The following is a 15,947-nucleotide window of genomic DNA, read 5'->3' as shown; positions in this document are numbered from 1 at the left end:
GGCTCGCCTCCGCACGTCTCCTTTGTGTTTGGCTTGTCTTTCACCGTGTCGTGATTCAGAAGACATTGTTAAAACCTTGCTGGCATTCGCTTGGATCCGTCCACATCTGAGCGTGTGTGTGTGTGTGTGTGTGAAAGGTCCTGATCAAGTCAAGCTGCCGTGGTAGCTGATAGGTCCGTGACGGAGCCACAATGGCTTAAACAGGGATTAAACCCTTTCTCCATCTCCCCAACCTGCTGCTCCCATGAGGAATCTCCTTCAGTCCGCAGATGATGATTTAGCCTCTACCCTGTAATCCCTCTGTGAAAATACTTCCCCACGGTGGAAAAATCTTAAATGTCATCTAGTCGTCAATTCGTAGCATTTTATTGAATTCCTTCCCTGATGTTCGCATCGCATTGGTCCGGAGGGGTTTCATTACGGCATCGTGCGGCTCAGAGCGGCTCGTCAGAGCGTTGAGCCGTTTCATTCAACTTTACATCTGAAGCGTCAGCTGCCGGCATCGTGGCTGCAGGTCATGCGGGTGGATGTGTGTGCATACATGAGGGCGCCTGTGTGAAGTCAGCGATGGTGTTTACTGCCCTTAAAGCTGTGACTTCTCACGGCTTCCCCCGTTGTGGTTTTTCGTTTTGTTTGATGTCATAGCACCCGTAACAATTCTTTCACGTGATATCAGAGGAGGAAGAATGGCTAATTTGGTACATTTTCCTCGAAGCGCTTGCTTTTAGATTGCACTTGTATTACGTTAAGACGACAGGATTTAGAAATCCTGGTGCAGGTGTGAATTGAAAGGTGTAGGATTCATGTTGAAATGACATTTTTCAACCAACTTTCTCATGTTGAATGTTTCGCGGTCGTAATGTTGGCGATTCAAAATCATTGGAGCTCATTTATCCTCTTTTTTTAAAGAAACCGATGGCGTGACTCGCAGTGAAAACGTCATGGTGAAAATAAACAACCCATTAAGGCGTACAACTATCAGCGGTGTGTTTAATAGACGTACATAAAAGTAATCTGCAACAAAAGGTGGGAAAAGCACCGCGTCAAGTGGATGCATTGACTCTGACGGTGTGTGTGTGTGTGTGTGTGTGTGTGCAGGCAGATGAAGGACCAGTCCAAGAAGGTGGCCAACCTGAAACACAAGGAGCAGCTGGAGAAGAGCAGGACCGCCCAGCTGATGGAGGACGCCCGGAAGAGAGAGGACAACCTGAACGAGAGCTCCATGCAGATACAGGTATGGAGGAGGAGGAGGAAGAGGAGGAGGAGGAAGCTGGGAGTGATTTGGGGAGAGGGGGAGAAAAGTGAGACGGGAAAAAGTTTCCCTCCTTCTCTCCGTCCTACCTTGAATATGTTCCGCTCTCACAACAATGCTTCATCACAAGGTGACAACTGTGACAGCGAGCAGCCTGAGGCAATGTCAAACACACGCTCACACACACACACACACACACACACTCGCTCAGGGAGAGCTTGGAGGGGGTAACCGAAGAGGATGATTGACAGGCAGAGCAGATGGAAGATGGTGGAGAGAGGAAAAGAGGAAACAGAGATGGTCGGGGAGGGGAAGGGGAGGTGGAGGTGATTACAGGGGGAATAAAGGACGCTCACACTGAACTACGGAGCGCATGCTGTGGGTTTGAAATGCTTCCTGTGAGCACCTCCTCATCGCCTGTTGTTGGCGTCAAGTGACCACGAGATGAGCGGCCACGAGGTGATGATTGTGACTCGTGACTCGGTTGCACTCGCATTTCTTCACCGGCTTCTATTCCACCTTTTCCCTTCAACTCCTTTCCTTTTTTCCCCCTCGTCTTGCCTCCTCCCTCTCCTCTTCCAGTCATCGTTAACCCCAGTGGCTTCTCTGATTGGAGGCAGATGAACACAGTCTTTCTGCGCGTGGGTGTCTGTTTGTGCCAAGCAGCGGCCTCAAGCTCTGACCGATCTTTGGTTGAAGGAGTTTGGAAGTTGTCGTGTGTGTGTGTGTGTGTGTGCATGTGGTTCGGAGATGACCTGATAGCTATGAGTCAGTCAGACTTAAGAGGCTGCAGCGGTTTCAACCATAACTAGTGTTTGTCTGTGTGTGTGTGTGTGTGTCAATTGTAAATTGAATTCAATACAAGAAGAGGACTTAATGTAATTAGGATCCATCTCAGTGTGCATAGCTAGACACCAAGTCATGTTGGATGAGGAGCAGGATTCAGATGTCCTGGAGGTCCTCGCCACAGAGAAGGCCTCATCCTCTCTCCGCTGCTCCGTCTCCATCAGGTATGCATTCAACTCTAATTTAAGTAGGAAGTCTGACAAGAGGGGGAAAAAAGCTCTTCATGGGGAAGTGGTGGGAACTTCATGTTGTCGTTTTACTTCGAAACAGCATCGTGTGTTGTGGAGAATTCCTGAGAGTCCTCTGAGGCAGATGGAGATCAGACTCTAATTTGTGAGTCTTTTGCAGCTTATTCCAGTTCACTGAGAGCAATACACTGTAATGAGCAGTGTCCAAGGTGTTAACCTTTTGGACTGGTTAAGCAGGATTTGACAGGGAAAGCTGCTGTTATGGAAATCTGATCTGTCAGATATGAAAGATGTCAGATCAAAGAAGGTTTTCTGTAAGCAAGTGAATTGGTTTTCTGGCCAGCGTGGTCTCAAATTATAAGGTTCCATAAAAAGGTAGGATTCGACCCCAAGCCATGAGATATTGTTTATTTGAAGTATCGAGGGCTACAATTAACTCTGAGGCCTGCTCTATGAAAAAAGTGAAACATGCTTATCATAATAAGACAATCCAAAAATAATGACTTTAAAGCCATAAATCAACCAAATCCTGACATTTGAGAAGCTGGGACCATCCGATCTTTGGCATCTCCAGCCATGTCAGCAGCTCGAGGGATGGACCATGGACCACTTCAGTCCAGAATAATCCGCTATTAGAAGGACTGCCATCAAACTTTGTGCTGACATTTCTGACTTTTGGATGCATTGCCATAACATTTGAACAATTTTGTTCTCCTGGACTGAAAAAACAATCATTTTTCACCTTACGATAACATCAGGTTCAATTTCTCCAACTCTTTGGGTTATTACCAAATACCTGCAGAGTAATTAAATGACTATCATGACATGTTTACCTTGGTAAGAGTTGCTATCAAGGGTGCAGACTCTGAGTGTGAACACGGCACTCATCACCTGATGGTCCCGGCGCTGCACAGTGTCCGCTCTCCTGACCTTGCTGCTTTGTCTCTGAAGGACTCCCTGCGCCAGAAGGAGGAGCGCATTGAGGAGCTGGAGGAGGCGCTGAGGGAAAGCGTTCAGATCACCGCGGAGAGGGAGGTGGTGCTCGCCCACGAGGAGCAGGCGCTCACGCACTCCGAGAAACAGGTACCGGCTCTCACACGCACACACGTGTGCCGCTTGCATGTCTGAGGAGAGTCTTTACCCCCAGCCAGTACATGTGTGACCCCGCCCCTCTAACTGGTTTGGTTCACGTAGTACACACGTACTCACTTTTATGTCTTTCTGGGACATTTGACGATGCATTAAAAAACACACACACACACACACACACACAGACAGACATCTTTGGGCAACGTAGGAACTCTTTCTGACATAGCTAAACATTGCTATGCCAACAGAGGCAACGCATTTTCCCTGTGCCAACTGAGCTCATTCAGGTGTGGCTGCATGTGTGTGTGTGTGTGTGTGTGTGTGTGTGTGTGTGTTTGCCCAGTCACTCCTCATTTGGGGGAGAGGTAAATACATCTCTATTTACAGCCTGTATTTTGTCTGCTTCAGCCAGAGCTCACAAACAGCTTTTTCTTAAATGGAGCGCAAATTCCCGACCGGTCCAATTTGTAATCTGTTTTATCTATATAGAGACAGTAGGAAAGCCCCTCGTGGTGTTAAGGGAGGCTCAGAAAGGAGGGGTTTAATGGACTCAACCTCAGACCTGTGTGGGAGTGTGTGTGGGAGTGTGTGTGTGTGTGTGTGTGTGTGTGTGTGTGTGTGTGTGTGTGTGTGTGTGTGTGTGTGTGTGTGTGTGTGTGTTGCTCCCCTGGGTACCAGTGACTTAACGAGGCCATAGAGATGGGAATTGTTCCTCGGAGCCTGGATGGGTTTTGACAAGTGGGGGGAAAAAAGGCGTCGGCTGTGAGGATGAAAGCTGCCCTGAGAAAACACGGCCCGCTGTAGCTGTTGGCAAACCGGCAGGACTCCATTGTTATTACTGCCTCCAAATGTTGGCCTTTACTTCGCGGGCTACTTCTGGACAGACGCATGAAGAGAGGCAAACACACGTCTCACCGCTCACACCCTGAGCCTCGGCTGATGAGCGCCGGCGCCGCAGCAGAATGAGTTCCAGACGGACAGAAGTTAGGGAGGCTGACCTGGAGCGAAGAGAAGCAGATGGATGGAAGGAGATGATGGACGGATGGAGGCAGACAGTTAATTATTATCTCTTCACAAAGATGCGACGCGGCTCGAACTCACAGAACCTGATTTCAAATTCCAGTCAAGATCCTGAGCTTTTCAAAGGTGCCACAGGAAATCAGGTTCAAGACGATGCAGACGACAGCTTGGGTTTGACGTTTGAGGAAATGATGCAACCAAAAAGAAATCGCATTTTGGAGGTGGAGATGTTTGACCCTGGGAATGTTATGCAGCTGCAATGAACACGCAGATACAGAATGTGTGTAAATGGGATCGTGAGGCAGGTCATCCAGAGTCACCCACGTTAAACAAAGAGATATGTTTATCAATGAGGACAAATACACATGAGACAACGCCGGGGGGAAGAATATGAATATTGGAACCGACTTGCTGTCGTGTTGAGCTTAGTTTAGTTTGCTGTTGAGTTGTGTTGACACATCCATCCAACCTGTCACTCTGCTGACACAGGAGCTCTGGAATAACATCAAGCTCACTTCCTCCTTTGCTCCTGATGAACAAAGCCGCCAGAGGGCTCGCTACTCCTTACTTTTACATAAACATGTCATTTTTGTGGCATTTGCTGAAATGAAGGGAGGACAGATGAGTCTCATACAGCCAGTTCAATCAGGAGAGACGGGTATTTAGAGTTTAACAATCATTTATTACAATAGTATATTGCAATAGTGCAAAGTCTTTTTGGCGATTGGACTCCATCCTGAAGTCGGATAAACCAGGGGTAGAGATGCTGATATCTGCGCAGGCAGAATCACCACATGGAGTCCAGACACTGGTGGTGGTGTCGAAGAAGCGTCGCCGTAATGCCGATTGGAGGAGCCGGGGGTGGAGGAGGGTCGTGATGACGCGAGCTGAAACGACAACTGACAGCAGCAGAGAACACAACTTTAAAGTGTTACCAACGACGCTGTGATAGGCTTACCCAACTGGGCTGCCTCTAAATGGTTGGTTCATTCATCGGGCCCGCCCCCAATCAGCTAACGGAGTAATCTCTGCAAGACTTGTGAATGAACCAGCCGTACCCAATGTCTTCCTGCCTGAACTTTCGCTGAGCTACATTTCACTGCACAGTGATCTTCCTGAGGGCCCAGGAACCATTTCAGGAACTCGGGAACCTCACCCGCATTCCCGCTGGAGGAGCCAGCGAGTTCCTCGGCCATAGTGTCCATTGCCGATAAGTTGCCGGCCCAACAATGACTCCGAACAATGAACAATGAACTCTCCGGGATCGTCTCCGATCCCCCAAGCGCTGCTCCGGCTTGTCCGCAGCTGAGTTTACACGGTGAACAAGCAGCGGTGGCCTCTGGTGTCAAAGTCAAGAGCTTCGGCTTCCAGACGACTCCCGATTTCGCTATTTGTTACATGGTTGTTATGTCGCCTATTAAAGCAGAAATAGACAAGCGTGAAACACTCAGCAGATTGGATGAGAGAGGAGCGGGCTCCGTCTCCACCTCTGCAGGTCTCCTTTGCATCATTTCATTAATACAGCCAGTAACTAGAACGGGCACTCGGTAGAGCGCATACCTTCGCATATCACAAGATTGGGCATTGAATTATGAACATTTTGGCATTAGTTGCATGCCAATTGGACAAAAATGTATCGTGCTATGGTAAAAAAAAGATGTTGACCTTTCCATGACCTTGACCTTTGACCCGATTGATCCCAAAATCTAATCAAATGGTCCCCGGATAATAACCAATCATCCCACCAAATTCCATGTGATTCAAGAAGATTTGACCTGTTCATGACCTTTGACCTTTGACCCGATCGATCCCAAAATCTAATCAACTGGTCCCCGGATAATAAACAATCATCCCACCAAATTTCATGCGATTCGGTTCAATACTTTTTGAGTTTTGCGAATAACACGCATACAAATAAATAAATAAATACACGGCGATCAAAACATAACCTTCCGGCATTTTCAATGCGAAGGTAACTACAAACAACATGATGAGTCTGTGTTGTTTGTTTCCGCATCGGAAATGCTGCTGCCGTCATTTTTTATCCATTATCAGACTAATTTGCCTAATCCTCACGGTTCTTCAGACCCAGCGGGAAGGTAAACAGTAATGTGCCAAAGGGACAAAGGTTCCTGAGTTCAGTTCCTGTGGGTCCGTAGTTCCTGGAGCCGTTTGTTCCAAAAAAGCTGATCCGGTAGGAAACTATGGGTAAATTACAATTCTACAAAACAAAGACGGGGAGACGATCAGAGTTTTTTTTTTTTTTTACGATTGGAACAAGTGAAAGAAAGATGGAGAAATCCCATCCAATACGTCCGTCCTCCTAACCGAGGCTCGATTTGCTTGCAGTAATTGTGCCAAGGTTTCAAATTTAATTTGGCAGTAAATTTGGGAATTTATATTGGAAAACTTCAAAAAGGACAAAGTGGCATCTTTAATTAGACACAGAGACGCGTCGTGTGTCCCGGTGTTAAAACGCTTCAGTGCGGGAGGAAGCAGGAGACGGCTGGCGATGGCAGCCACACACTCCTCACCCAACGTCAACAACACTAACTCAGCCTCTCAGCGCACGCACACACACACGGACAGAACAGCACGCACACGCAGAACCCCGAGCACACGCAAACATGGCGGAAAGAAGTGCTAACTGCTCTTTAAACAGCGGCGCAGCACAACATCGCATTCAGCAGCAGCCAGATGGACACGACTCTGGTTTCTCTAACTGGAAACGTGTCTCTATATACAGTAAATTGTAAATAAATATTGTTGTGTTCCCGTTTTGAGACTCCGTCGCTGCAATTACTCTTTCACGTAATGATTTATACAACGGTGACAGGGGGAGGGACCATTTCCTCCCTTAATGAGGAAGGCCTGTTCAAAGGCACGCACACCGCTTGTTATGGCGTCGGCTCACACACACACACACACACACACACAGGTTGTCGATACACGGCTGCATAGGTGTGTGTGTGTGTGTGTGTGTGTGTGTCCGATGGGTTTGCCCGGCAAAATGGGTTGACCACAACCACATGAAAATATACGAAACCTTTTCTGCGAGACATGAGTCACGACCGTGTGTGTGATCGCTGCAGAAATGTGTGTGTGTGTGTGCGCGACAGAGAAATGAGCCAACAGCATGACACACGCCATCTGTCTCCTCAGAGACCAAACTGAAGACAGGCGTCCTCTTCTCCAGCTTTCCACGTTTCATTAGCCATTTTAATTCTTGAACTCAATGACCTTCGTCTTTCTTTCTTCCTCTTAAAATAAAGTTGAAATTACAATCGCGCACAAACACATTCAGGAGACTGAAGGGGTTGCTTTCCTCCTCCTCCTCCTCCTCCTCCTCCAGCTCCTCCTCTTCCAGCCGGGCCTTGTCCCTCCTCACCCCTCCCTGTGTCCCTCCGTCCCTTAAACCTTCAATCTCTACATCTCTGATGTCGGCCAAAGGCCATTCTCTCCTCCTTTCCCTCTTCTTCCTTTCTCTGTCCTTATTTTAGTCTCCTCTCCTCTCCTCTCCTCTCCTCTCCTCTCCTCTCCTCTTGTCTAAAGAGCATTTTTAACACGACCCATGTTTCTGACATTGTTGCGCCCTGTCGGCACTCTTTTATCCGCCTGTATCTCTCTCTCTTTTATCTGCTTATCTCTCCGTTTCATCCGCTTAGCATTTGTTCGACTTTGCTTTCTCTCTCTCGTCCGGTCACTTGAGCCCTTTTACAACTTTTCTCTTTGTCCTCCTCTCTGCTTTTCCTCCCTGCGTGTTTGTTTTACTCATTTATCCTTATCCTCTTTGTTTGTGCCCTAATCGCCTCTTCATGTTGTCCTCTATTACACGTCTTACCTACATTCATCCTCCTTCTCCCTCCTTCCCTCGGCCTGCATCCTTTCTCTGTCCAACTGTCTTCCTTTCTGCGCTCATTCTCTTTCCTCCCTTCGCTTATATTTATGTCTCATTCTCTCTCTCCCCCATTTTGTATCCCTGTTGTTCTCCTCCCTCGCTGTCACCTCCACTTCCCCCTTCTTCTCTCGTTCTCTCTCTTTGCTCTTTTTTTGTATGCAGCTCTCTCACATTCCAATGCATGAGTTCACCACCGCCGGCTTTAGGTGGTCAAAGGTAACAAAACAATCCTCACTCACCGGCGCTCCGCCATTCATTCATGCCTTCACTATTCACCGTTTTTTTTTCATTCAACAAATTTTTCACATTTTCATTTTAATGAACAGCAGCTTGGGACACAAATCATCATCATTTCCTGCCGCAGGCCAGCAGACAGTTACAGCTATTGTGGAAAGTGCACCAAAACAAGTTTATTCACTGATTTGTTTACTTATTCCTGAATTCATCAATGAGTTATGTACCCAGTAAACAGAAGAGTTGTCTCCTGAAAAGATGACGTGTTATTATCGTCCCCGTTCCTTTCTCATTTTCATTTTCCATCTCTCGTCAGCCTCATGAAATAAACAGTTGGAAATGTATAACAATGTGAGTAGAGATAGCAGCAGAGAAAAGCGGTACGCTCCACCCTACTGTAACACCTGGCAAGGCCCAGGGAGACAGAAGAGAGGGCAATCACGACAGAGGTGACGTAAAGCCAGCGTCTTAAGTCCTGAGCTTTTCTTCCACGCACAGACTGTTGTTGTTGTTGTTTTTATTGTCCATACATGCTGTTATTCTGTTATATATTTATCCTGTTATTTGTAAATTAGTAAATTCCATGTACGTACGACGATAGTGGAAGTGAAACCGAATCAAATGACATGTATGTGCTTGTGCATACATACATGGACATAAAGCTGATTCTAATTCTAAGATGTGAGGAGGAAATACTTTTATTGTTGTGATGGTCCTTCTCTCTCAGCCTGAATATCCTTCTGTCTCTAGTCGGCCGCTCAAGCTCTCCTTTCGTTCTACTTCAACACTTCAGAGAAATAGGGAGTTTATAACGGGACAAGAGAGAAAGAAAAGAGAAAGTGTGTGTCTGTGTGTATGTTTGTGTGTATGTGTGTGTGTGTGTGTGTGCTATAGTGGTGGCAGATGCCATAAAAGAGACACAGAGAAGAAGAAAATGACATGTTTGATCTCATGTAATAACAGAAATTATTAAACCATTTCAAAAGCGCAGCAGCTGTCAGATGCACACACACACACACACAGAGAGAGAGAGAGAGGAAGAGACGACACATACACATTAATGGGGATATCTGTTGAAAACAAATGCGAAAGTTGAAGGAGAATATGGAACAAAAACAATATCAGATTGAGGGAGGAGTTGGAACAAGTGAAAGGCATGTTTAAAATGTCTTCCAATGTGTGTGTGTGTGTCAGGTGGAGGATCTGCTGGTTGCCATGGAGAGGGTGAAACAGGAACTGGACGTGATGAAAGCTCGACTGTCATCAACTCAACTCTCACTGGCCGAGAGGGAAAGTCACCTTACCTCTCTGCGGGCCGAGAGGCGGAAGCACCTGGAGGAGGTCCTGGAGATGAAGTAAGACACACACATTTTATCACTTCCATACATGTTAACACGTTTAACAGCTGAACGTCGCCAACGCCATTTGTCATGTTTCCAAAGACACAAACACGCCACTTTTTTTCAGAGGAGTTAGTAGATGAAGTCAGTGTGTGAGTGATCCTCTGGGAACAATGAATACCTCCACTCAGTTTCATGGCCATCCATCCAATAGCTGTCGAGATATTTCAGTCCGGACCGACTGACCGACACGCTATCCATCGAGCCGCGTTGTTATCATGGCGAGGGGAAAAAAATACAAGATATAAACGACAACTTTTGCAATGTTTGTGCCCCTGTGTCGCGTCCTCCTCGCTGACCGCGTTCACCAGCTGGCTGATCAATCGACACTCAGAGTGAAGTCTGACCTTCAACGCTTCCCCTGAAATTAGCCCGTCTTATGATATCTCCAAGTTGCCTCAGTGATCCAGGAAGGTGGTCACTGGTCACACCGACGTGCTCTTCAACCGACACCTCATCAACTCTCTCTTCCCGTCTTTACCCCTCTCTCTCTCTCTCCTTTCCACTTTTATCTCCTCCCTCTTTCCACCACTTTAAAGCCATAGAAGTAAGTCGTGTGTTAATGCAATAACCATGTACCGCTGTCGAACGCTTCATGTGATTGATTACATATGCAGACATATGCTGTAACATTTTTATGTCATTTTAATAGACGGCTTTGAGGGTTCGAGGAGTCCAGCAGTCCGAAGGTTCCCGGTATTTTCTGCTGTTTTACATCCTCAGTGAGAGCTTACGACGAGGTCTAATTTAGTGGAACGACGCTCTGGGCTGAAATAGAAGCCAGGGAGAATGTCCGTGTTCGCATGTCCTGCCCGGTTTATACACGCCGTGGGACTGTCTTTTATCGTGGCATGATGGGAAAATGAGGCACGCTCTGTGATTTAGCTTCCCCGCGCTCCGTCCGCGGCGTTTTTTTACCGACGTTGCATTTCTTGATGTTTTTGAGAGCGAGCGAGAGAGAGAGAGAGACATACACAGAGTGTGTGTGTGTCCAGCAGCTCGTCCATTCACAGGCCAGGTGAGCAAGTTATAGTCTGTTTTATCGCCGGAGTAACGACCCGTGTGATTATTACGAGCATCAGCGCATCAGAATGTGTGGCCTTATTTTAGTGTGTGAATTTGCATGTGTGAGCGTGCACGTGTGAGTGTGCACGTGTGAGTGTGCACGTGTGAGTGTGCATGTGTGTAAGCACACTATGATTGATTTACTGACGTCTGACTTGTCCAATGTTCCTTTAAAGAAAAGAAAATACAAGCGGCAAGAGGAATATTTATGTAACAGCCGCACACATGCATCCTTCTTCACACCCGCAAAAACGTACACACGTGCACACACACACTCACACACACACGCACACACACAAACTCCTGTGGGAATGTTTCAATCTAAACTACTATAACTTTACTTTCCCACTGTGCTCGTGTGTGTGTGTGTGTGTGTGTGTGTGTGTGTGTGTGTGTGTGTGTGTGTGTGTGTGTGTGTGTGTGTGTGTGTGTGTGTGTGTGTGTGTGTGTGTGTGTGTGTGTGTGTGTGTGTGTGCAAATCCGTTGCGGTTAAACATCGCTGCCCAACTCTAAAATACGGTGTGACCGTGTGTTTCCAGACACAGACCATACCTACGGTCCAGAGAGAGAGCGAACGTTAACCCTGCTGATCGTCTCTGGTGACATCATGCGACACGATTTTTATTACCAATGCGTTCACGATGTTATTGCTAATTATTTATTTGACATATAGTTGTTTAGTTCTTAACACAGTACTTGTATATAGGAGCCAAAGACACAACATAACCATAAAGTGGCTAAATGAAGTAGAGAACAACTCACTCGTTCTTTAATGTTATTCTAGTAGCGTATTTTGGAATAATACATTTGTATTGCAGAATAATTTACTTCCTCAGGTCAAACTGTATTTCTGTCCAATATAGATTGTTTTTTTAAGATATTATTTATTGATTGTAGGATGGCAGTTAGTTGGTCCCACCAACGCGTCCACACCGTTTACTTTTACGACTGTTTTCCTCTGTATCTTCTGGTTGTTCTCTCAGCCAAAACACACTGGAAATTCCTCCTGCATCACCTGCAGCCGCTCACACACAATTCATCGACCTTACATCGCGTAACACGTGACATTCCTCAGGCGGCCGCGTGATCCTTCTTCACACATATTTAGGATATTGCGTATTTTTTCGTGTCTGCTCTCACTCATTCACACGTTTTTCAGGTAGCTGCTCGACGTCTCGCTGTGAGTAATGTACATTACGCCACCGCTCATATTTTTCACAAGACATTGGGGTTTGGTCAGAAAACACGTCATGTGCTTCTGGCTTCCTCTGCCGTGTACAGGACATGTTGAAGGTGTGTCATATATCTCTGTGTAATGCCGATGAAACTGTCTCTGCACACACAGGCTGCCGTAACTCTCCGAGGTTTTGATGTCTGACTTGTTGCCCAGTTTTACATGGGTGTACGGTTTAATGTTGCTGTAAGACATGATATATGAGACGACATGTTTCAGAGGTTTCTTGACATGGAATATATTAACACACGTTCACACTCGCACTCCCAGGCAGAAATATGTAGCATATACAGCTGGAATAATGTCCCTCTTTCTCGCCCTGTACGTCTCCTTCCTTTCCTCTCATTGCTTTACACTCTCTCTCTCTATGACTCACACACACACACACACACACATAGTTTAGTTCTGTGAGCGTCTATCTATCTTTGTGCCATAGTTTTCACCAGTAGGTTGTATATGTCTTCACTCTGCTAACGTTGAGTCCCTGATGTATAGGTGTGTGTATGTGTGTGTGTGTGTGTGTGTCCAAGAACACACTGAAGTATTCATATACAAATCAAGTATTGATTTTATATTGATAATATGCACATAAAAGCAGTGACATGTAAATACACACCATTAGCATGTAAATACTCCTGCATTGGCATATGCACACACACACACACATACACACTCACACACACATACTCTGCCCTGCTAGGCGCCAACATGCATCTTTCCCACTGATAAATCATGTGCAATGACCTTCACATGTAAACACACGCACACACTCTCGTAAATCACACACTGAGACATTTTTTTTTTTGTGCACATGTTCGTTTTTGTCTGTGTGTTCATGTGTTTGGAGTATGCAGGTGTGTGTGTGTATGTGTGTGTGTGTCCCAGCCAGCTGGAGGAATGTGCTGACAGTGTGTGTGTGTGTGTGTGTGTGTGTAACAGCAAGGCATTGGGTCTGAAATCCCAATCTGCGGCTGAATTAAAGTTTATTTGACTTTGTGTTGTTCTGCTTTACGGACATTTAACACATATCTCTCTCTCTCACTTCCACTCTCTCTCTCTCTCTCTCTCTCTCTCTGTTGCTCTCCTCATAGCACACATGCATGTCTCTCCGTTACAGGTCAGTTTAAGACTTGCATACAGTTCAGGGCAAGATTGGCTATAAATGTGTCAAAGTGCACAGTGACTATTTCATGCAAAGATTTGGAAGATATCTTCAAATAAATCTTCAGTTTCTTACATGTCATGTAAAGCAGCAGCAGGATGTAATTCGAGGGGTCAAAGAAAAGGCATCGTGAGGACAGTTCTGCGGAGAAGACACAAAACAAGAAGGAAAAGGGGGGCAACACTGACAAAGGAGGAGAAACGAGAGTCGCGAGAGGTCAGGGCAAGCGTTATAAATCTGTTTTGTGGGGAGGGGGCCGGAGGAGGATAATAAAATGAAAGAAAAGAAGCAGACTTTTTTTTTTATGCTGCAGAGAAGAGGAGGGAAAGCAAAAGAGGAGAAAGACAGCTGTCCAACAACAACCGAGTCGAGCCAACGAATTTGCGTGATCTCCCAAAGAGATGATATTACCTCCTCTCCCGTCTCCCTCGCTCCATCCGCTCATCCATCAATCTTTCAGCCTGCGATGTATTTTGAATGTGGGACCACTTGCGCCGTGTCCTCCTCCCTCACACTGCGCACTAATTCACTGGTTATTATGTTGACCATCCCACCAGAACTATGCGTATCACGTTTTTTTTCTCTTCACAATTCATCTGTTGCAGCGAATGCTCTGACACGCAAAACGGCGAGATGCTGATTTCTATTTATTTTCGCAAGGTTGTCGTGGAGATTGTAACGTTAATGATGCTTAAGAAGGCCTTTCGCCACAGAAGAAAACACAATGAAAACACCCTGCTGTGGAGAAGGAAGGCCGGCGGTGCACTTGACGATTGTGTTGGCCGTGCAAATGTTTCCGGGCTTCCAGGGAACCAAGTGAGTCCCATTACTTGTGTTTGCTTGAGTGGAGACATACAATATTTTAGTTGGAATCTCGGTGTGGGAGAGGCGGCCTCAGGCTGTGACAAATCAGGTACTGGCGAGGGATTCATTGAAAATGCCAACATCTACTGAGATTTCCTGGAACAGGATGTTCTTTTTGCCCAAAAGAAGCATTTAGCATCCAGGATGAGGACACTTTAAGCCTGTTTACACACAACCCGCCCCGCTTTGCACCGCATGTACAATTAAAGTATAAAGAGAGTCTGTAGAGACACCGAGTTGCTGCTTCAGCCTCCTGCAGCGACAGCCTTGGCTGATACCTCAAGGTGAACACGATAAATTCAATTTATTTCTCCTTGGCTGCCGGGTTTTATCTCCCACACCAGCCTTCGTCCAACCCTCAAACCCCTTCCGCCATCCCTCCCTTCATCCCTCCTTTTACCTTTTTTTCCATCCCTTATTATTTGCATCTCTTCTGCCTCTTACCACCCATCGCTCCATTCTGAGCCTTCATCTGTCTGGAAACGTCATTATCCTCTGATTTCTGTCGGTCTGGCCGGCCGCATTTCTCTCTGTCGTCACTGCATACTGAAACTAATCAATAGTGTGTGTGTGTGGGTGTGTGTGTGTGTGTGTGTGTTGTTGCGTCCCTCTGTGTAAATGCAGTCGAATATTTTGTTTTCAATGGAACAACAGCTCTGCAGCCGGAAAGCCAACAGTAACAGTATGATGGCACGAGTAAAAGATGCACACAGCACACAAACACACAAACACACACACACACACATGGCAGCTATCCCATCCCTAACATAAAAAGTGCACGCTGCATCCAGAAATGAGACACACACATACACACAGTCACGTACAAAACCAAATGAGACGGCATGACTGCTGAGAAGCTTTCACTCCAAGAGGAACATTTGGAGATGCACACACACACACATACACATGCACACGCACACATACAAATACATCCTCCCACACAAATTCATGCACACATGCTTATGGCAGCGCACCAGAGACGAGCACTTGATCCCCCAAAAAATGAGATTAATCCACAGTGTGCCAAAACAAGTCTCTGTGTGTGTGTGTGTGTGTGTGTGTGTATTTGTTATGCGTTGTGTGTGCGGTATGACAGACATATTGAGGGCTTAGTTTGACAAAAAGGGGCATGCTGCTTTGACACAAAGTCTTTACAAGCTCAAATGAGGGCGCCTCGTTCTCCGTCGTCCTCTTTTCTCGCCTTTCTTGCCCTCTTCTCTCCAACTCCGGCTGTCTTCGTCTTCACTTTTTGATTATTCCTTCTCCCTTGTGTGAGAGACTGAGAGAGGGATTGAATCTGGGAAAATAGAAGCAATAAAAGATGTGCCTCAGTTTGAAGTTGTATTCAAACAACAGGGTTTTCGGAAAGTCTCCGAAGCCTCGTGAACCAGTGATCTCCAGCTGAATATACAGCGCCGAGAAAAAGAGAACGTCTCCTTTTCATGTTGCTGACTCGGCTTGTAATTTCTATTCTTATTGCCATATTTTATGTGTAATCCGTTCATGTATTGCAGAACTCTCACACTAATTAAGAACACCGGATGAGGAAAAAAAACAAGCACAAGGAGCCAAGAGGAAGAGCAAAATGTCCCGAAAGACGGCAGCGAACCAAACTCATCAGAACAAAAAGAGGCGAGAGAGAACAGATGAAGGAAACCAGGATGAGGCAGAACTTGAACTCGCCTGTTGTCCTCC

At 46.3% G+C, this 15,947-nt stretch overlaps 1 protein-coding gene across 5 annotated transcripts in view; it reads left to right on the top strand.

Moving 5' to 3' along the window:
- The window catches only part of LOC130200590 (ELKS/Rab6-interacting/CAST family member 1-like), a 111,576-nt gene that overhangs the window by 58,628 nt on the left and 37,001 nt on the right, over positions 1-15,947 (top strand). For all 5 annotated transcript variants that reach the window (XR_008833041.1, XR_008833040.1, XM_056424995.1 and 2 more), the window contains 3 exons: positions 1,099-1,234; positions 3,238-3,369; positions 9,722-9,882. Coding sequence is in view for 3 of the 5 variants with exons in the window: in XM_056424995.1 (XP_056280970.1) it covers positions 1,099-1,234; positions 3,238-3,369; positions 9,722-9,882 (429 nt within the window). In the remaining 2 variants the exon portion in view is untranslated. The remainder of the gene's footprint in view (positions 1-1,098; positions 1,235-3,237; positions 3,370-9,721; positions 9,883-15,947) is intronic.

Source organism: Pseudoliparis swirei, chromosome 10 (genome assembly GCF_029220125.1).
Source record: "Pseudoliparis swirei isolate HS2019 ecotype Mariana Trench chromosome 10, NWPU_hadal_v1, whole genome shotgun sequence".
Taxonomy (NCBI): Eukaryota; Metazoa; Chordata; class Actinopteri; order Perciformes; family Liparidae; genus Pseudoliparis; species Pseudoliparis swirei.
This window is presented reverse-complemented; position numbering and strand designations above follow the sequence as displayed.